The 22355-nt window shown below is 41.8% G+C and overlaps 1 protein-coding gene across 1 annotated transcript; it reads right to left on the reverse strand.

The window, feature by feature from the left end:
- Positions 1-222: 222 nt before the first annotated feature.
- zbtb16b (zinc finger and BTB domain containing 16b) lies at positions 223-19822 on the reverse strand. The gene is made up of 6 exons (XM_078245941.1): positions 18568-19822; positions 15814-15911; positions 12918-13004; positions 5281-5451; positions 4012-4179; positions 223-2851 (listed from the first exon to the last, which is right to left on the reverse strand). Exons 1-6 carry the CDS (start codon positions 19743-19745, stop codon positions 2622-2624), a joined length of 1932 nt encoding a protein of 643 aa, XP_078102067.1. The 5' UTR covers positions 19746-19822; the 3' UTR covers positions 223-2621.
- Between the last annotated feature and the right edge of the window lie 2533 nt (positions 19823-22355).

Here is a 22355-nt window from a genome sequence, read left to right on the forward strand (position 1 = left end):
TTTAACTTTTACTGTATATAACAATTGTGCTAAATAACGTTCAGTATAAAATCAATTCATATAGAGCACATTTGGAAGACTGCGGCTGCAGATGATGTCAATGAATGGGTGAGTAGTTCATCTGTGAAAAAGGTTGGGAACCACTGACATACAGATTCTCATTATTAACAGCAGAAAATAAGACAAGATGCATAAAATAGTAAATTGTTTTATTCTTTTTTTAACCATGCCACTGAACACTGACGCATACAGAGTTGTGCCTGAATCCACACTGAGAAAACACTTTCACACACTGTGTTACAAAGCTGTAATGAAGAGGGATTTTACTGCACACATGGCAAGAAGAACAACCCTGATTGGATACCAGGTCGAGCTTTGATCTGGCCCTGAGGTAGACAGACATTGACATAATCTAAACAATGCTAATCACATCCTTCTAGGACACATCAAATAAAAGGACATCTGCATTATTACAACATAGAAAGATCAAAGAAAAAACCCTTTTCAAACAAAAGTGCTCCGTTTCTTTTGGTCCACTAAGGAAATCCATTTATAGTGCATGTTCATGTAGAATAGATACAGTGAATGTGTGTTTTCATGGCACTGAGTGTTGTTGGCTACTTAAGAAGGCATTGGTAATGCCCACAGATGCCAAGATTTGCTATACACACTGTTTTCATCCAAAGATCTCAGTCCATTGTCACTTTGAAGGGAACAATTTGATGCAAGTTCCAAGCAATTGTGATGAAAAAAGTACACGCTTGTCTCAGAGTATCAGCCACTATCACAGTATGTTGCTTCCAGTTGCAATGTTCAGACAAAGTGGATCTACATGGCAGTCTATCTTTAATTAAGTAACAATAAACAAACACCCAGAAACAACTACCAATAGCACAGACCCATGTACTCAAGCACATCAATGCTCTACTTATAAAAGAGGCACAAGGAAGGGATCTTAATCAAATCAGAGACTTATAAAACACACATTAAGATGTTTCTCAAATCATACCAAATGTAAACAGATAGCAAATTACTGTAATACAAAAATACAACATGTTTAAATCTATAAGGCCTGTGTTAGGCTCACATAAGGGAATAACATACCATGACAGTTTGTACATTACAGCTACACTACAACTGACAATAACCTGCTCATAGTGATTCAATGTCAGAATTTTCTTTTCAGGTTTTGTAAAAAACAACTACTTCTTTTCATGTTTTCTTCAATTTTCTCCTAGAAAATTCTGATTCTGTGATTTTTAGAAGACATGTATATATAGTTAATGATAAAAAACTACACATAAAAGCCATGTTGAGGCTGTTTTTTTACACACTGCTTGTTCATTTAAATTCTGATGTATTTGTTAGAAAATTAAAACTACTGATGACTGAACGATTTGCAGTAGGTTTAGAAGTGAGGAGAGGTAGAGCTCGCTCTACTAGAAATCATCCCAAGAGACACCGAGTGTGTGATGAAAACCAGCACATATTTGGTAACAAATAAACAACATATAAATAGCAAAACCTACTACATTGCAAGAGGAACTCAAATTGTAAGCCAGCTACCTTGAAACAATAACACCCACTGCAAGAAAGACAAGGCAATTAATAAAGACATGAAGCTTATGAGGTCAAAACGTGGCAGCCATTCAAGTAAAACATGCAAAAAAATCCAACTCCAAAATTAAAAAAAATCCAACAGCAGAAAATAAAAGTGAGATGTCACAGGAATTTAGGAGGGATAATGTTGCAATGTTCAGCCAATCAAGCCTTCGTGGAATTATTTTCAACATCTACTGCACAATCATAGAAGATGACTCATCAATCAAAAAGCTCCTGCTACACATACAGGTCAGCAGTCACAGCCATTGTGGCTTAGATTTTAACCACAGTGGATCCATTAGACATACAGTTATTATCAAAAGTGTGTGTGTTGTGTGTGTGTGTGTGTGTGTGTGTGTGTGTGTGTGTGTGTGTGTGTGTGTGTGTGTGTGTGTGTGTGTGTGTGTGTGTGTGTGTGTGTGTGTGTGAGGGAGGGTCTGTGTATACTTGTGTGCACTAGGGCCGAAACAATAAGTCGACAGAAACTCATTGTCATTTTTTGGGGAAAGAAAAATATTCAGTTTCCTGCTTCTCAAAATGTGAGAATTTGCTGCTTTTCTTCGCTTTATATCATTGTAAACTGAATCTCTTCAGACTGGACTGTTGGGCGGACAGAACTAGTTATTTGAGATGTCACCTTGTCACCAAAATGTGACTACTTTTCTGACATTTTTCAGACTTAACGATTTATCACTTAGTAGTAAAAATAATAATCATCAAACACATTTATATCAATAATAATCTAATTGATAATGAAACTAATCATTAGTTGCAGCCCTAGTGTGTACACACATTTGTATTCGTGCTTGCATGTCTTTGTTGTCAGGTAAAAACCTTGCATCTCCCAGAATGACAACTTCCCACAATGCATTTTTCAGTTTATCCAAAAAGAGTCTGATTTTTTTTTTTTTTTAAACACATAGAGAGACATGTAATCTTTCAGCATGAAAAAAACAGCAACACTGGAGTTACGAGGTTTTCACCCAACAGTGACAGCGTGTGTGCGGTCCAAGTCCTGCTCAGACGTAACAGACGTACAGGTAAGTCTTTTCTATCCTCCAGTCGGCCGGCACGTCCTCCGGTTTGTGGCCCTTCATGTGCTTCTGCATGGCGGCCAGGCTCGGGCAGAAGTCCTGGCAGATGGTGCACTGGTACGGAGACGCTCCGTTGTGAGTGCGCAGGTGCTTGATCATAGCCGAGTAGTCTCTGGACCGTTGGTGACACAGCTTACACTCGAATGGCTTCTCACCTGAAAAATTCAACAATACAGCATTAACCTTGTAGACCTGGAGCCAGAGGGCCTGCCAGGTGAAACGGGACTCACCTCTATTTCAGGCCACTGTACTTGATGTGGTATTGTGTGGTGTTTGTGATCTAGGATTAGACCTATATCGGTTTGCCGATTAGATATTGGCCAGTCCGTGTCATCCACCGCACATACGACCTCAGCAAGGAATCAGGTAGCATTTCAAAGATAAAAATAAAAGATAAAATGTAGACCTGTTGCACATCTTAATGATGTCATTTAATGGTTTGATAGTGTTTTAACATAAAGTAATTACATTTAAAGGCACTGTGTAAGTTTCCTCTTCCATAAAAAAGCTTTAAAAGCTGCAAACCATCATAATTTAGTGATAAGAATGTATTATCATGTTTATTATTTAGTTCCAATTTTAGTCCCAATTTCAATAGAATTTTAATTTTTACTCATAAAATTATATATTTTTGTAGGACACACATAGTTTTAAAATCTGGCATTATTCTATATTTTATCTGATTTTACAACAACCCACGAAAAGACCAAAACCTTAAATGCATTAGTCTGATTCTTAATATTTTTTGGACTTCTCTACCCTGTCTGTGGCACATTAAAGCCAATTTGTTCAGAGAAGACATAAATCTTTAAAAACAGGTCACAAAAATATAGTTGCAATTTAACAAAAAAAAAGGTTAGGTAATTTCTACAACAGCTGTAGCACTGTAGTTTTTAGCAAACACAAGTAAAAGTAAATTAGTGGGAGACCATTTTCCGCTGCGTATTAATACACATTTAGTGAGTGTTTTTACGCAGCAGGTATGTGTATATGGCATCGAGTCAAAACAAACTACAGTGGCTGTGTTCATAATAATGAAGACACCATGTCACCTAGTGCAACAGTGTGGCTTATTTATGTGTTTTGGAGGAATAAGCTTCATAAACAATACTTCATACTCAATACATTGTTGGTTTTTGCCTATTTATGGGAATTGTTGACAATAAAACAAACAATATCAGTAGCCCTACCTTAAATCTTAAATTTGAAAGATATTGAATAACAGTATAAAATCAGCCCAACTAGCAGCACTGAAATACCCTGAAGACCCTGCTCTCCTGTATGTGTGAGTGTGTTTTCAGCTCTGAACTCTCACCTGTATGTACACGGTAGTGTGTTTCTAGCTGGTGTTTGAGGCTGAACCTCTTCCCACAGCCGTTGCACTCATAAGGCTTCTCTCCTGTGTGGATGCGTTTATGGCCCCTCAGCGTGCCGTCGTCTCTGAAACAGCTCCCACAGAATTCACACTCAAACGGGTGATCGCCTGAAAACACAGTGGTGTCACAACAGCAGCCACAACACCAACACAGCCCATTATCGTGAGAAGCATTGAAGGCTAACTTTATCCTTGGCACAACATGGAATGGGTGCATATGCAGCTGCGTAGGTCAAATAGTCACAGAGCCTTTTCTGCACATGCATATCAAGCAGGGAAATAATGCGCTTTCAGACGTTGCTAATGTTATGACATGAGGACACTCCTCTTGGCTGTCTGCTAATAGCTAATAAAAGTCCTCCAGGCATGTGCTGCTCGGTTCTATATACTGTAGTTAATCTATTTCTCTCCTAGGCTGAGGGTTTGACTCATCTCCAATGACCTATGTGCCTCATTATCTCAGTGTCCACAGCAACAGCCAAGTCAGAGGATACATTGCTCTCCTCATTACAGGCCGATTCTCCCCAATCCCCCACCCCACTGTGGAGCAGATGACATTTACAAAATGTTACTTCCAAGCAGAATGGCATACAAACAAGATACGCTGCCATGGCCAAAACTCCCTTCACTTCTGTCTCTTCACATCAATTATGTATTTCTCCTGTCTAGACATCAAGCCATCTTGACAGCTGGGAGTGTTATTTAAGGTAAAAGAAGAAAGGGGGACATCTTTTCAGTAAATATCTCTCCGTCTCCTGCGGCACTAACACTCACCCTCAGTAGAACACACAGACAAGTCATTTCCATTTGCTTTTCCTTCAATATTTATTTGGGTTCCCTCTATCATTTTGTGTGAACCACACTAGAACTGACAGCCGTGAATTGCAGAAGCCCAAAGGCTGTCTAAGAACCCAAAATATAAACAGGATGAAATTGCCCAAAATATGCACCGGCCATAACAGTACAGTGCTGTCATCAGAGAGGTGAGTCATCTTATAGAGAAATGAAAAGGAGGGTGGGAGAGGATGCATGCAAATTGACTAAACCCTTAAAGCCAGTAACCTAAAGGAAATTAACCTATATACAAAAATAAACCCAGCCGTCTTTGTCTCTTTTTTTCAACATGTGCATGCATTTGACACCACATGCATATGTTCTATGAAAGGACACTATAGACAGCGATGATGGTGCCAATGATCCGTCTCTTACCCGTGTGCGAGCGCAAGTGTCTTTTGAGGGTAGTGTGGCTGGGGAAGGGGCGCTCACAGTGGCTGCAGATGTAGCTGTGCATGCCTGCATGGACCTCCATGTGCTGCTGCAGGGCCTTCTGGGTCTGGAAGCGCTTTGCACACAGCAGACAGAACACCGCCATGTCAGTCCCTGGAGAACGCACAAGACACAGACACGCAGTTATTTCAGTACCATACACAGACAGGGCCTTAAGTGGGGAAACTGGGTCACTTCAACTTTGTGTGAGTCCTCAGAGGGAAAAGCTTCTTTCAAAGAGCAAGTGCCTCTACCTAAACTAACTCCCCTAAAAGCCCAGAGGCACTTTCAACTGCGAGTCTTTATGCGTTCTATTTTAAACCATGAAAGTCATTGTTTTCTTTAAGAATTTCCCACACAATGCACAGCATGCCAATCACACAATCAATGGCTTCCTCCTGGTGTGTTAGATGTGTAATTATTCTCTTCATTCCCCATCAGGAGTCAGCTCCAGCCTGTGAAGTCCTCTGTCTCTGTGCTCAAAGAGCGGCTGATAGTAGCTCCACCCTAAATGATGCCTACACTATGCGCTCTGTGCAGAATGTTAAGTAGTGATATCAAGCCATTAAAGGCAGGACTGCAGGAAAAAACACAATCCAGTTTAATCCTGTGTGTGACCTGGCATCTCTTTGGGGCTGCTTTCCTGTTGCATGGAGTGTGGAGAGGAATACAGATAGGGAGTCGCTGGCAGGCTAGCTCAAGTGAAAATGGCTATGTGAAGAAGATCCATTGGCTGTCATACAGTCAACACTTGATCGACACTTGATCGACAGTCTGTGTACGCCAGCACTCAAATCCATTCTGGCATTCACACCCATGCAAATGTATATATGCGCTAAGACAGAGGGACTGGTTAATCAGCCGCATTGGACATAATGTGCATGTCCTGGAGAGTGAGGCTTTAATGTGAGATTATGAGGTCCTTATTTCTCTGTCTGCTCAGGTTGCAGATCATTTACAATGATAGCAGGTCCCATTGCTCCTGACTCAGATTCAATCAGACATCTCCAGCGGAGGATCATTAGTAAACAGAGGACTGTGCCAGCACTTCATTGGAATTCAAGTGGGGTTGCTGTGTCGCATTTAAAATGCAGTCTGATGAGGTCCACTAAATCAAATCATTTGTTACTGTTATTGAAGTGCCTTGAGGCAACTGGCAATTAAATTGGAATTAACGCAGGGAAAGGGATACAGCACACTCATACTAAGAGGGAAGAGTGTCAGACACTTTTGGTTCAAACAAGTTAACAGGCAAGCCTGTTCAAAGTGGAAAGAAAAAGAAACAAATCAAGCAAATTCACATTTTCAGGGATAAATCAGAAACATTCACTGTGCATTGTTTACTAATCTAAGTATCACAATTTGCTCAAACAAAGCAGGACGCTCTTTTAGACTTCACATTTCACGGGTAAATATAATTTGGCATAGAACCACAAAGCTTAGTCTTTGAAATAATGTTGCTTCTTTTTTAACCTAGTTTTGAAATCCTCCCCCTCCAAAAAAAAAAAAATACACAGCACTAATAGAACTGATCATTCTTAATCATTAACAGCAAGAAGACCGGATGAAAGACATTCCCTGATCTTAACAATCCTGCAGGGAGGCGATCCGGTGGAATGAACTGCACCTGTTCAGAGGCTTTAGCCCGTGGACTTTTGCACAAAGGGCACACAATAAGGTTCAGGCCCTCATTGACCAAGCCCATTAGTCATAGGCTCCTTACGCAACTCCTACAATCCCTGTCTTTATGCTGTCGCCTAATGACCAAGGCCCTTTCTCACCCACGGATCACAATATTTTAGCTGAAGACAAAAGACCCTCCATTCTCAACGCCTCTGCGCCCTCCCCACTCCCCCTTAGCCGCTGACCATACAGGAAATCCTTTCGCCTAACCAGCTTCACTTTCTGCTTGAGTCATGCCTAACTAATGCCAGTTCACTATGCACTGTGCAACAGTAGAGCCTGGATAATGATCTACCTAAAAATAGCTAAAGGCATTTTAAAATGCAGTCTCTGCATGACCTGTGATGAGGAAGCCTTGATCCACTTTAACCAGTTTCTCTTGTAATATTGGCTGCAGCCAGCAGGGGGAGTGCTTTCTGTTCCAATGTGTCCAGTATACTTTAGCTACAGGCAGAGCTGAGCCCTCAACAAGCTGAATGGCATATTAACCACCTTGTAGATACTTCAAAGCTACTTTAATCATCCTCTCTCCACTCTTTCTTTATTAACTATCATGTACTGTAAATGCGTGTTTCAATACAGCTTGCGTACTTTGTTCTGTCTGCTCTGAAAATTCAACATCCCAGTTTTCTTTGTGGAGGTTAAACCCGTTACTCCCTGACACACTCGCAGACTCTCACAGATGTATATCCTGATCCTTCTGTCACCAACAATACGGAAACTTGAGTAAAGAAATATGACAAATATTCTGTCACAAGAATCTCACTCTTGATCTCAGGTTGTCACACGGTGACAACAGCTCAGCAGTCGTTTTCGGGTTATTCTGCGCAACTGACGCTGAAAATAAAAATAACAAATAATATCTTGAAGTGTAAACAAAAACCCTACCGCGGCAAGGAAGTGTTTGTATGCGTTAGTGGTGGCATTTCTCCTCCCTGCGCTCTGTTAACTTTTCAAGGAAAAAGGATTTGCAGTTGTAGAGTTTTCCAGTAAGCTTTGGTAATAAGTGCAGAGGAGCTTCTTTATGAGAGAATAAGCCCTAAAGTTGGCTGTCATTGCCCCCTGCTTTCTCACCCTTAACTAGACAATGGGCTTGGGATTTGGGTTTTAAGGCACAGGATGACCCCTGACCCTTGCCCCTCAATGGGGTAAATACCATGTAATCAATGGTATTCCTCAAAGGCTGGAGAGTTGACTGTGCATTGTGTTTAGTGGGAGGGAGCCTTAACAGTGGGAATAATGATTTACTTTCAAGCAAATCTGCTATGAGGCAGAACATATAATCATTTACTGTGTGCATTTTATTAATGAGTGGCTCGTCTAATGCACAATTAGCTTGGTAATGCAGGATGGTTTGAGGTTGCTATGCTAGTTCAGCATATCTCCACTAAGACCATGAGTATGCCCATGTGATTTAACATGGTCTGCCTTCATACATCTGCCACTTATTCAATCCAACCGAGGTGGGAGCCAGCCACGCTCTCACGCTGCCTAAGAAACAAAACCATGTGTCTAGGCAACCAGATAGGATCATGGTCCTTGTTGGGGTGAAGTGTTCAAGCTAATCCCTTCATTCACAAATAAGCGCAGCCTGTTTCTTTTCAAGCGGCAAACAAAAGTTTTCCCACCCTGAGAATCTGGGAGTAAACCCGCTGCAAATTGAACAAGAGACTGTATTCAGTGACGACCGCAAATCTGTATAATTTCTTCTGTGTTAATCTTAACTTCAATGTCCGGAGCACACCAATTAAACCGATTGATTTGTGAATAAATTGTCTTTTATATCTGCTAAAATATATATATAAAAGCAGCACGTGTAATTTGACCGGCATTATTTGAATAAAGGCTTGCAGAATTTTAGTAAATTGTAAATGAAGTCAAAGCTAAACAAATCTTCTGCTGCCATCACAAAGGACAAATCATTTCACACAGATTTCACAATCTACAATATTAGATCATGGCTGATCATGTCCACTAGCTAGAGTATGCAATGTGAAGACACTGTAAACTATGTCCTAAGGGCCCTGCTCAGTGTATGTGCTCGCTGTCTGCTGGCTCACTGATATCACCCAGTTAAACATACACACATTATGCAGGGCTACATTATGTGCTCGACCTCACATGACACACTACTGTATGTGTTCATGCAGACAGCTCCCTGTAGTTGTGGCAGCTCGAGAAGCACATACACAAACGCTACAGTACCTTAAACAACCCTGGGCGCTCATCAGCAGACTGCTAATCTACCCGAGTGAGGAACAACCAACTTAATAATTAATGCAACAAGAGATACGTTGCTCGTGTTTAACCACCATTCCATAGATCGGTTCATTGAGGTCACACACGGTTTTATTTTCCTCCATTTGTAGAACGTTTACAATATTTTCTCAATCTGCTATATATAAAATGACAGGGCATCCCGGGGCTTTGTGTATCATGACAGTGAATGCAAATAAATACTGGGGGCAGACTGGCCAAACAGAGCACAGTTCAATTCAGTTTAAGGCTTGTATGAATTGGGTATAAACAGGAGGGCGCAGTATGATAACGGACACACAATTAGGCGAGCTAAAATTTCTGCACTGTCTGAATGGACTACACGACTGTTTAATTAGGGCTCGGACAGAAGGTAATATTATTCACTTGATGAAGCAGCCTGTAATGTGCGGAAACAGTGCAGCTGCTGTGAGTACACAAAGGAGCACTCTTATGGCCTTTGCCTTAAAGGCAAGGTGGCAAAATGGTCTGTCAGCATGGCTCGAAGCACATACAGTCAATTTCTGTGCGTGCTGTAGAGATAAGATACAGTCTTGGGTTTTCCAAAATTGAGAGCTTGGTGCCCCAGAGCCTTTGACTTGCTCTGATGAAACAAACCCCTTTGTTGTGAGAGCAATTCAGAGACAGATCCATTCTTTTATTTTGGGCACTGACAAGTAGGTCAGAGGAGGCTATGACAGTGCTGTGGTGAGGAGTAAACAGCAGCACATGATGTTGTTTTCCCTCTCAGTCCTGGCATTCAACACCAGCAGCAATCCTCTTGCCCTCAGGAAGTCCTCACATACCCCTTTCCTTCCCACAGTCCACTCCGCCCCCAACTCCCCCCCTCCCTCCCCCCACTCTTTGATCTCTAACTTCAACAACCCACGGCCATTCACCTCTGACATATAAAAATAGCTAAAGAGACTTTCACTGTAGCCAGTGTTGCCAAATTGCTTCAGAGTAAGGTCTCCCAAAAGTAGTATTATTTCTGTTCCAGAGGAGGTGGACAGCAATGTTGCAGCTGCTGAGGCCTGACACGTGTTAATCTGCTCAGAGGACACTCATTTGGCCCACTGGTTATGCCACATGGTAAATTAAAGGCAAGGCGGCCCAATCAACACGGACATATCCTGTGTTTTTAGGACAAATAAAAACCAGGTTATGTTTATTGAATGTAAATGTTCATGCAGTTGGAGCATATCATCGACACAGATGATTAAATTACCTGTAGCTGATGCTGGTTGTAGGCTGTGAGAGCTACAATAAGAGTCAGTAAAAAGGGTCATGCGTCACAGCAGAGCGAGCTAAGATCATGACAAAATGAGAGAGCAATGCCCTCCTGTACCCTGCTCTGGATACACTGCCAAGCTGAAACCGAGCTCTGGATGTTTACAACTTGGGCAGATAAGGGTAGAAACTTCTGGGCATCGTTAACACCCCTCCATGTCCACATCCATTAAGTATTCATACTGTGTGTGCCACCTGGAGTTACAGTTACATGCCAATGCTCCTGAGAGGGTTATCACCTTTCTCTGACAGTAGCAGAAAAGGTGTGGATTCAGACACGGTCAGGTACACTGTGTGTGTTGTCTGACAACCACACAGCCTGTATTTCACAGTTGGAGAGTTTTGAGTCAAACTAGTGTTGTTAAGTCTTTCTCACTTCAAGCTAATGGGATAATATTCAAGAGTAACGTGCCACTTCACTACACGGCGTACTTGTTAAGGCTTTATAGGTTGCCAATAATGATTTTATCAACGGCAATACAACAGTTATCAATGCTTTAGAACTCGCCAGGTTGTGGCTTCGTATTTGACTGATCATGTTAGTTAGTGTTTATTAGTATTATTAAATAAAAACTGGGTCATAGGTTAATGTTGTCCAAAAAAAAAGGGCTGCAACTATCCATTATTTTCATTTTTATTTATTGTACTGGTTATTTTCTTGATTAATTGTTTAATCTTTTTGTACATGAAATGTGGGAAAATAGTAGAAAATGTCCATCAACATTTCCCAGAGCCCAAGTAGATGTCTTCAAAATGCTTGTTTTGCCCAACCAACAGTCCAAGAACCCCAAATTTGCAAATATTGACATAGAGAGGCTGGTTGCAGTACATGTTTAGCTTTTATGCTTAAAAAAAATACTTATACGATTAATAAATTATCAAAATAGGTCATTTTGACTGATCGATTAATAGACTTAACATTTCAGCTCTACTTCAAAATAAACCAACAAGCTTAAAGTTATAAATGATATTGTAAGTCATTAAAGGTTTTATTTGTTCAGATTTTTGAGATTTTCAGAGAAGTGTCAGGGATTAAACAATTCCCAGGAGGTTTTCTTTCTGATTAATCACAGAGCTAAAAATACAAAGCAGAGAATATACACCAACCAAAACAATTATAAAATGTAGGCACACAACCTGGCAACTGCAGAATGTCCTTATATATAAATATATATATATATATATATATATATATATATATATATATATATATATATATTTATTTATTTATTTATTTATATATTTTTTTTTGATATACATTGTTTTATGTTAGATTGTGTGGTGAGATTTTGCAATTGTATCATTATGTTTTATCATCTTAGGTTTTATCAAAGTTTTATGTTTCACCTGGCCCTCATGGATAATGAAGGTAAAGTTGATAGAGAAAGTATTAATGAATTACCTATTAACCATCAATAAGGTCGTTACTGACAACTCATAAACCCTTAATAACTCTACTATCATAATAAAGTGGCACCAGAAGTAATAATAACACTCTTGATGATAGTAATACAAATACTAATTGAAAATGCTACTCTTGAAACCCTTCTATTTAATAGATTATACACTTAATTTCCCTTGTTTTATATATTGTCTTATCTTCTTGTTTCCTTTTTCCTCTTCTTATACTGTTAATCACTTTGTTACTGCTTGCTACTAATAATACAGAAGTCTGTTGATGTGGGTTTAATGAATTGATTAAAAAGATGAAAGCGACTTCAGCTCCTCAGGCCGGTTGTTCCAAACACCAAAGAGCTCAGACAGCATATCACAAGACACCATCCAGGTTTGTGCAGCCACTCGGCCAAAAAACTTTTAAGAAAAAAAACTAAATTGGATTTATTCTGATGCCAACTGTTAATGCCAGACAAGAAAAAGGTTGTACAAACATTTTCTACATTAGAGATGATTGAGAAACAGAAGATGGTCATCTTGTTGTGTGAAGTAAATAATTCCACAGGCACTCTCAGGCAGGAGGTGAGGATAGTATGTCTGTGAAACTGTAATGCTGGCACTGTTAAGCTACAGCTGTGGCAAAGTGGCATGCAGTAGGTTTGGATGCCAAGAGATATTAGTAGGTGATATGTGAGAGGGCCTCCCACCTTCATGATGATACATTATGGAGCATCATGACAGGAACAGTTTAACCCAGCCAGCATGACAGGCCAGTTTAGACCCACAATCACGAGTCCCGTAGTCACGGCTTACTCCATAGCTCAATGCATGCTGTCCAGGTTAAACAGAATGTATGTGTGTGTGTGTGTGTGTGTGTGTGTGTGTGTGTGTGTGTGTGTGTGTGTGTGTGTGTGTGTGTGTGTGTGTGTGTGTGTGTGTGTGTGTGTGAGACGTACCTGTGTGTGTTTGCCTGTGTGCTTCCAGAGCATCCTCTGAGGAAAATGTTGCTCCACACTGATCACACACCAGCGCCTCTGCAGGAGCTGTAGATAAAATCAAATTTATAATAAGGTATCATGATAAGACAGTAAACATAAACAGGTGTGTTTGTAATTGTTATAGTAAGTCAGTTAATTTGGCATTTAAAAAGAGAACTATGGAAAAAGCAACAAGATGGGAACAAAGGTGCCCTATTTTAAAAGTCACCAAAAGAGCCTCGCTTGTCACACACTTGTGCTTAATCAGGTGTTAACACAAGAAGCAAATGTGCAGAGTACAACGGAGCAGAGGAAAGCGCTGTAAAAACACAAAAACAAAAAAAGAGCAGAGCTGAAGAGTTTTATTTACCGAGCCCTGTTATCAGTCTGAAAAGTGAGCAGACTGTCTGCCTGAGAGGCCACAGAAGGACTGGGTGTTCTCTCTACAGCAGACGCTTCCCGCCTGCGGCACATCACTTTATCAAAAAACACTTCAGAGTCAACACCCCAAATCCCATCGCATGCACTGTAACTACAGTTCCCAGTTCACCTTTGGAATGCCCTTGTCTATTCTGATGAAGACATGAAAGACAGTATGTATATATATATATATATATATATATATATGCATACTGCTTGCAGAAATGTTTAATCCTTGTTCTGCACTAACCTCACACCTGCACAGACAGACACATAGGACAGATGCACGCACGCACACACACACACACACACACACACACACACTTTCTTTCTCACACACACACACACACACACACACACACACACACACTTTCTTTCTCACACACACACACACACACACACACACACACACACACACACACACACACACACACACACACACACACACACACACACACACACACACACATTATCTCTTTCTCTCTGTCACACACACACACACACACACACACACACACACACACACACACACACACACACACACACACACACACACTTTCTTTCACACACACACACACACACACACACACACACACACACACACACACACACTTTCTTTCTCACACACACACACACACACACACACACACACACTTTCTTTCTCACACTCACACACACACACACACACTCTTTCTTTCTCACACACACACACACACACACACACACTCTTTCTTTCTCACACACACACACACACACACACATTATCTCTTTCTCTCTCTCACACACACACACACACACACACACACACACACACACACACACACACACACACACACACACACACACACACACACAGAGCTGTTTGGATGTGGGTTGGCTCTCACAGAGATGTAAATCGGTTGCAGATCCATACTGGCCCAGGGCTCATTCACTGATCTATTTTCTGCTCAGCTGGCTTTAAATGAAGTTAAAATGACTCATTAAAACACCCACAAGCTTTGGGAACTCGCGAGCTACAGCCTAAATGTGGTCCTCTTTCAACTCTTACGATGCCTCTATACACAGACACTGTGCCACTGTTCCCAGTGCTGCACACAAATAACAAAAAAAACCCCAATCTGTTCATTTCTAAAAGCAACACTTTTTGAAAACAAACTGGTTAGTGTTTGGGAACGGTGCGTTTTATTACACGGAGCAAAATAAAACTTGATGGAGAGTAGTCTTATATAGGAGTAACACTAGAACAGTGTTGTAGATGCTGATGTTGTGTGACGCTGTCCAGTGTGGTGTGTTGTGTTGTGTGAGATTGTGTGATAAGGGAAGAAGAGAACATAGTGCATTGTCTTGTGCAGTCAAAGGCACGGAGTGTGCTCTCATCCATAAACCATCAAACTGTCTCCAGACGCGGCTGCAATCGTCCTCCATCAAAACACTTTGTCTGGCATACCAAAATAAGAGCCAGCATCGAGCTGAATACCAAATCAGCCCATTAGAGCAGTGGAGCACTCGCTCCTTAGCAACCAGCGGGATCTAAGGCTGCTATACCGAAATACACAGTGACAAAGAAATGAGATCCACATCTCTCTTTTTTTTGTAGTATTATGGGTTGACACATTGGGATGGGGAGAGTTTATGCAAAAATTCAAATTAGGTTAAAGGTGCTGCTGTCGTGGATGTCACTGTGAATTGAAAATCAAAGCGTGTTGTGTAAGGTCTACAAGTAATGCAAGACAATATGTGTGGTTAAGGGTTATGCAGGGCAAGGGTATAAAGGGACGACTCAGGTGAAGTTTAAAGAAGCAGATTCTCTCTCATCTGTCAGCAGTATGTCATTCCCGAACAATCTTCAGAGAGAGCAGGCGGAGAGGACAGGGACCTTTCCTTGTCTATACACATATTCCAACTGAGGCTTCTGTTTCTGTTTTAGTTTCATTTTTAGTCCCTGATCCACCCTCCTCAGTCCCCCTCCTCAACTCCCCCCCCCCCCCTGCTCCTCTTTCTCTATTTTGGATAAAGTAGCTGGGAGAGCAGTCAGGTCTGATTAAGTCTGCATTTGGGTACAGTGTGTTCCTGGACACACATCTGCGAGCGAGCCATCACACACGCTTCGGAACACTGGCAGAACACCCAGGCCTGCCGGCAGCTGATGATGTCATCACTCAGAAGGGGCAGAGCTGGCGTGCTGCCAGAGTCTCCGAAAAAACACAGAAACGATTCAAATGGAGAGAGAGAGAGAGAGACTAGAGAGCGACGGAGAGGAGAGGGAGGGAGAGGTACATAGACCTAAGCATGGAAAAGAAAGCATGATCCAAGTATTCGGAGCAGCACTAACTGGTAGGAGGAGGAGGGAGGGGGGGAGTAGTAGTATGAACAGGTGCATTTGAAAGGCCGCACTATCAAGAGGCTGTGTAAGCACTGAATACTCTGAGATGTGAGTGTGAGAGTTCCTAAGTACCTGTGTGAGACAGCATGTGCATCCTTAGCCGCATGCTGTCCTGGAAGTGTTTGCCACAGTATTCACAGCCGTGGCCTTTCTCCTCGTTATGCAGCCTCCTGTGGAAAGACAAACACAAATGTGAGCGTGTTAAACAGATCCGAGAACAGAGCAAGTACGCACTTGTGATAATAAAAGTATCTCGGTTCTGTGCCTTTTTTTTCTGTAAGATCTCCCAAACCCAGAAGCAGCATTGTCCTCCGAACAAGAGGAGCATGTTTTAATTCCGGCAAGAATCCCTCGCTGAATGCAGCATCATTAGTGTAAGAGGCCCTTGCAGTTGTGAATCACAACGCATGAATGCTAAAAGAACACAGACAATAGGATATCTGGCTAATTTCAGAGTGCAGACATACGCGTGCCTCCACCCGCCAGCACTGCATTACACTGGGTACGCACACAAGAACACACACACACACACACACACACCAAGTGCATGCACACATACTCACACTCCTAGCATAACATGCACACATACACACACACTTCTCCTGTAGCTGCAATGAAAAGGAGAAAAGACGATGATGCGCCTAAGTTGCGCCGGCAGCAAAACCTATCATATCATATCTCACACATAAAAGCATGCAAGGCATCTGTACTGTTATCCTTATATCACCCTGCTTACCGCCTAAAAAGTACTCAACCAATAAACACACTCTGTGGTCTAAATAAGTGAGCTATGAGATTTAACTTAGTATGCATGAAATCAACATTACCATATTTTGGAAAAAGAATACTTTTGCTCAGGAGCACTGATGGGTTTTTTGCTTTTTACTGTAGTTTGAAGATTTGACTGAAAGATGATTTTTTTCCTTGAGCATTTACGTGAGACTTTTATTTTGGGTATCCTGATGGCCCAGCAGTCTGAGGTGTCAACCGTGTAACTGTGATGTATATATATTTTTTTTTTCTCTCCACTGTTAATAACTTAAAAAAGGCTAACATATGGAGCATCCTGGTGGTCTAAGGAGCTGACCATGTAACCACAAAGTTCTCAGTTCGAGTCCAGTTGGGCACATTTTTGCACTTCATTCCCCATCTCACTCCTCTCATTTCCTATCTCCTCTCCACTATAATAAAGACATAAAATGCACCCAAAAATAAATAAAAGGCAAAAATACCATAAAAATGGTTATTGGTAATATTCTAATTCCCAAAAAAGGATGCAATGACAATTATTAATTCTAAGTTCATTCATTAAAGAATACTGAAAACAACCAAAATATTACTATAATTAGTTTTATAAAAAGAGGTTTCAGTAACCTTTAAAGATGACATGAAATAATGTAGTTTCATTTTGTAGTAATTTTCTTATGAAGGCATCAACTTTAAAACAAAATATTGCATATTTTTAATTTAGGAACACAATTTTTTTATTTCCTCTTCCCTTATTCTTCTTGGACTACAAAAAGAAATTGCAACCTGAACTGTTTAATTCCAGTAGTAAAGAGTGCCAGGAGAAACTTCTTTAACAACAAAACTACAAAATGTCAATCTGCAGACCATGGTGTATGCTCAGTGACCTGGTTACAGACCTACAGAAACTTCATTACATCCTTAAGCAGTGCCACCAATGCAACTCCTTCAACCTGCGGACATCCGCCTGTCTCCATGAGTAAGCAACGCGCATCACTAAATATCCCACAGGATGCTCTGTTTCACCGGGCAGTTTCAACACAACTCTGGAGCTACACAAGGCTGAAATGTCAGCCACGGGCGCGGACAGGGAATGGCTGTGATCCTAATCCTGAGTTAACTGCGTATTAGGACTGTTGGCTAACAGATTGTCTTGTTTCTAATGATTAGTGATGAGTCAAACACTGCCAAGCACGCACAATTATAAACATCTGCAATCAATTTAATGAGAGATGTCATTGAGCTAGTCTGTAACTTTGTGTGTACAATGACAAAATCTAAACTGACAAGCTGGTGAATAAAGGAGAAATGAACAAAAAAAAAACAGAGCAGGTCGTGAAGCAGAAGTTATCCATCATCTAGCTGAAGCGTCCAGTCTGGTCCCTGCTGAGAGGCTCCTCTCTACTGATGCAAAGGAATGCATATCAAATAGCCTGGGAGACAGCCTGTTGTGTGATGCACGCTTTTGCACAAATAATCAGAACAGAATATAGAAAATAAGGCTTTGTAAATAACAGTGTTATGCGACACCAAGGCCTCTTTGTATGAAATACCTCACAAAGACCTGATTGAAAATTTCCCCCAGACGTATAACTGTTAAAACATGAGTGCAGGTGTCCCTGAGAATAAATTAACATATTTACTGTTGCTCCTTCCAGCTTTTAACTCTCATAGTATTTAAACATGATGGAGCAAAAAAATTAAAAAAAATCCTGCAGACCAAGAAATAAGTCAATTCAAAAGACACCAACCAGTGCTTTTCCTAACAGCATAATCAACTACTTCATCATACCGCACAAGCACAAATGCACCTGCACATCCCTCAGATCTTTTATTAGATGCAACACACGTTTGTCAGTAAAGATTTTGAGCAGTGAGTGTCACTGAGACTAAAACTATGTCCTCTTTCTTTTGGATTTTTACAAGTGATTATCAGAATTTGGGCACCAAGTGGTTACAAATGTTCACTTTGTTTCATTTCCCATTACTTAAGATACTAACAATAGATTTAGAATATAGTGTAATGCTGCAGGAAGGTGTAAAAAAAGGTGTTGTTGATGGCTGTTTTGTGCATGTTACCTGTGCTGCTCCATGGCCTGCCTGCTGTGCAGCTGAAGCCCACACTCCCCACAACACTGCTGGCCATGAGCCTGGCCCTCGTGCCTCATCCCTGCTGCAAACTGGCCCAGCCTGCTGAGGAGCTCCCTGTGCAGCAAGCCTTGGTGCAGGAGGCCACTGTAGGCCCTCGGGTCCAGTGGCACGCCCAGGGATGGGGCCACTGAAACGGACACTGGCAGCATCCCCTCCCCTGGGTGGTTGGAGGGCACAGAGTATATGGAGGCCAGATGTTTCTCAGAGATCCCAGGGAAACTGTCCAGAGTGTTACCAACCACTTGTCCTCCGTCTTCGGGGCTTGAGTGTAGCTCTCGAGCGCTGGTGATCACGCTGCCTCTCAGGGGCGTCCCCGGGCCCTCGTCTCTGGGCTGGTCGGACACGCAGCTTCCCTCCCCAGTGCTGGAGGACCTGCCCTCGTAGCCGTTGGCATCATCCACCTGCATGCTCTCGGATTTTATACTTCTGCCAGGATCCAGGGATGAGGCTTGGGATAACTCTGTGCTGCGGCGCTGAGGCTGCTGGGAACTCTCCATGTCAACATCCGTGTCCAGCTTGGGGCATAATTCAGGAGGCGCGTCAGGCTCTAGGCCAGGAGAGCTCCCTTCCCTCATGTGGTACAGCGCCAGGTGGTGCAGAGCGGTGGGAGTGATGTGGTTGGGTCCATCCTGTATGGAATGCTTCTTGGACATCAACATGTGCCTCCAGTGCCTGGCCCGGCTGTGGTCGCTGTGGTCTCCGGAGCTGTGAGTCCTCACCGCCACCTCCTCCGTCTCCTCCGCCTGGATGGTCTCCAGCACCTTCAGGCACTGCTCCTCCAGGTACTCTATCTCCAGAATCTCAGCGGCGTACAGCAGGTCATCCAGGTCCTCGGCTGTGGCCTGGAGCGAGGCGGTGTAGGCGTACTCCAGGATCTGCTGGAAGGTCTTGGGGGACAGGAAGTCCAGGGCGTAGCGTAAGCTGCTGCGGTGGAACAAGATCTCGAACATTTTGCTGGTGCAGGCCAGGACGGTGCGGTGTGCCGGAAACTCCTGGCCGTCCACCGTGATGATGACATCACACAAGGTGCCGGTCAGACGCATCTGATTGGCCCGCTGCAGAAGCGTGCTGGGGTGAGTGGGATTGTGGAGCTGGAGCACACCCATGTTTGTCAGACCCGTATCCACTCGGACCTTTGCCGAGCCCACGCATGAGGTGTGGCTGTCCTGCCTGCTTCACTTGCCTTCAGCCGGTTGTAGTGTCTGTGATTTGTGCAGAGGGGGAGGGTAGAGGATCATTAGTGCCTGTCTGGCTTACATTGTGATGTAAAAAGCGGTTCATTAAACTCCAGTGTACACTTTCATCCATGATTATTGGTATGGAATCTTTTTTTTTTTTGTATAATATAAATCAAAACATATCAAATTCAATATATTCAGTGAAATTAAAACCCCCGCTTTATCTCATATACCCTACATGTTTATTTATTTTAATTAAGAACCGAAAGCAGACAACAGGTCGATAAGCACAAAGCAACAGTTTCCATTGCAGGTGATTAGTCTGAGGTCTAGTTGAGAGCAGTCACGTCGCTGTAATAACGTCTGCATACTGAGAGGTGACGGTTCTATTTATCAAGCTCCACACACACACACACACGCACACACACACACACACACACACACACACACACACACACACACACACACACACACACACACACACACACACACGCCCTCAACAGGTAGGGTCGCTATCAACACACGCCTTGCAGGGCTGATTAGTTCATTTACGCTGCGCACGTACGTGATTAGATGTGTTAAAGACAATTAAGCCGCTCTGTTAAAAATCCATAAATAAGTTCTTAAACTATCGAATTGATGAAAGCATGAAAATGAAGCGCAATCTTGACACTGGTAACATGTATTTTCCACCACATTTAAATCCCCGAAACGACAGTCCGAGTAATGATTAGACTCTCACTCAGCAGCAACACCTCGAGTGATGCTGACAGGCTGCATCCTCAACTAACCGCAACATCAGAGCGCATCAGGTGCACACGCACAATTCCACCTTTATTATTCAAACACATTGCGACAAATTAACCCTGTCCACGCGCTTATATTTACAGGCTGCGCGGTGTTGGAGGGAACGCTTGCTGTCCGACAAATAAAAGACCCCAATTTATCCAAAATAGTCAAATGATATGTCGAACAGTCTGCGATACAGTCTGAGCTTAAAATCAAGTTTTGTAAAAATCCTAAATCCGTCTGCGGCCAAACTTGGGCTCGATTTTCCACTTATGTGGTGTAAAACGGCATTATAACAACCCGCCACAAAACTGACATTTCACATATTAATTGTTGAAATTAGTGAATGAGTCTGGAAAGTAGGTTCATCGGAGATTAATCACGTAAAAATGATAAACGGAAAGAATAAAAGTGCCGGCTGTCACAGTTGTTCTTACCTCTGTCTCCTAACGTCCTCCGCTGATTATCCAGGCAACATCATGGTTACACATTTCACAGTACCCGCTCCAAACTCAGTCCTGCTCCAAGTAAGCAAACCATCATCCAGCCAATACAATCAAACCAGCAGGGGAGAAACAACACTTCCGATTAAAAGTTTCAAAATAAAACCTGTCTTGAGAACCACGTGTTGAAATATTTCATTAGTGTTATTGTTAAGAATAGCAAGAAAGAAAAATAAACAGGAAATTAACTGAGATGTACAGTTAATAAATAATTATGTTGCAACCAAACTTAAGAATTAAGGCTAGTTATAAAAAAAATGCATTTGTTTTGTGAGAACTTGATGATATAGTCAGATTAAGACTATCAAATTAAAATGAAGCATGGGCGTAAATCTGATCTAACAGTAGGGGGGGGGGGACAATAAACATAACATTTCTGAAGAGCAATTTTTGAAGAGGACACAAATAATACAGCCACAATTATACTCGTAGAGGACATGTGTTCACAGAGGAAAGCCTTTATACCATCATTAGTGTAGCATGGAGACTGTACCATTATCCTTCTTTTCAGCGTTTCTCTTGATTCAATAAAAAAGCTGACTAAATTGACCAAAATATTCTTCTTTAAAACCATTTATTTATTTCTAAGTTGTTTACAATCAAGCCACAAAAATACCTTAAAACATAATGACTTGTTTTGAAAAAGTGTCCCCATATAAAAGAAATACAATGCTTTTGTACACTTGTTAAATTAGTTGATCATAATGTAAATTAGTGAGCCACTAGTAAAGCTCATCTGCTAACCCTGACAGCCACACACCTCCAAAAATATGAACTCTACACACTTAACTGAGACTCTACACCTGTCTGTCCCTGGTCTCCCTAAGACTCTATACCTGTCTGTCCCTGGTCTCCCTGAGACTCTACACCTGACTGTCCCTGGTCTCCCTGTTCCTCGGGTCTTTCTGTCTCCTTTGCCTGTGACATAGTGACGTTAGTATTTCCATAAGCACCCATTCTTATAAAGATGTTACCAAATTGTCTTGATATGAGGACTTATTGTACTTACTTGGCGTTTTGGTGTACTGAAAAAGGATCTTATGTCTGTTTTTCTTTTCTCTGTCATTTTTAACAACAACACCAATCTTTAACGTCAGATGTCTAAATATGAGTTAGGTTCATAGGTTCACCACGTGGTCATATTATAATTATAAAATGATCTTGCGTCCTCCACATAAATATTAGGTTTCTTCTGGGACAGAGGATAAATATTTAACTGATCAGCCACTTAACTTCATATTCAGCA

Source organism: Sander vitreus, chromosome 3 (assembly GCF_031162955.1).
Source record: "Sander vitreus isolate 19-12246 chromosome 3, sanVit1, whole genome shotgun sequence".
Classification (NCBI taxonomy): domain Eukaryota; kingdom Metazoa; phylum Chordata; class Actinopteri; order Perciformes; family Percidae; genus Sander; species Sander vitreus.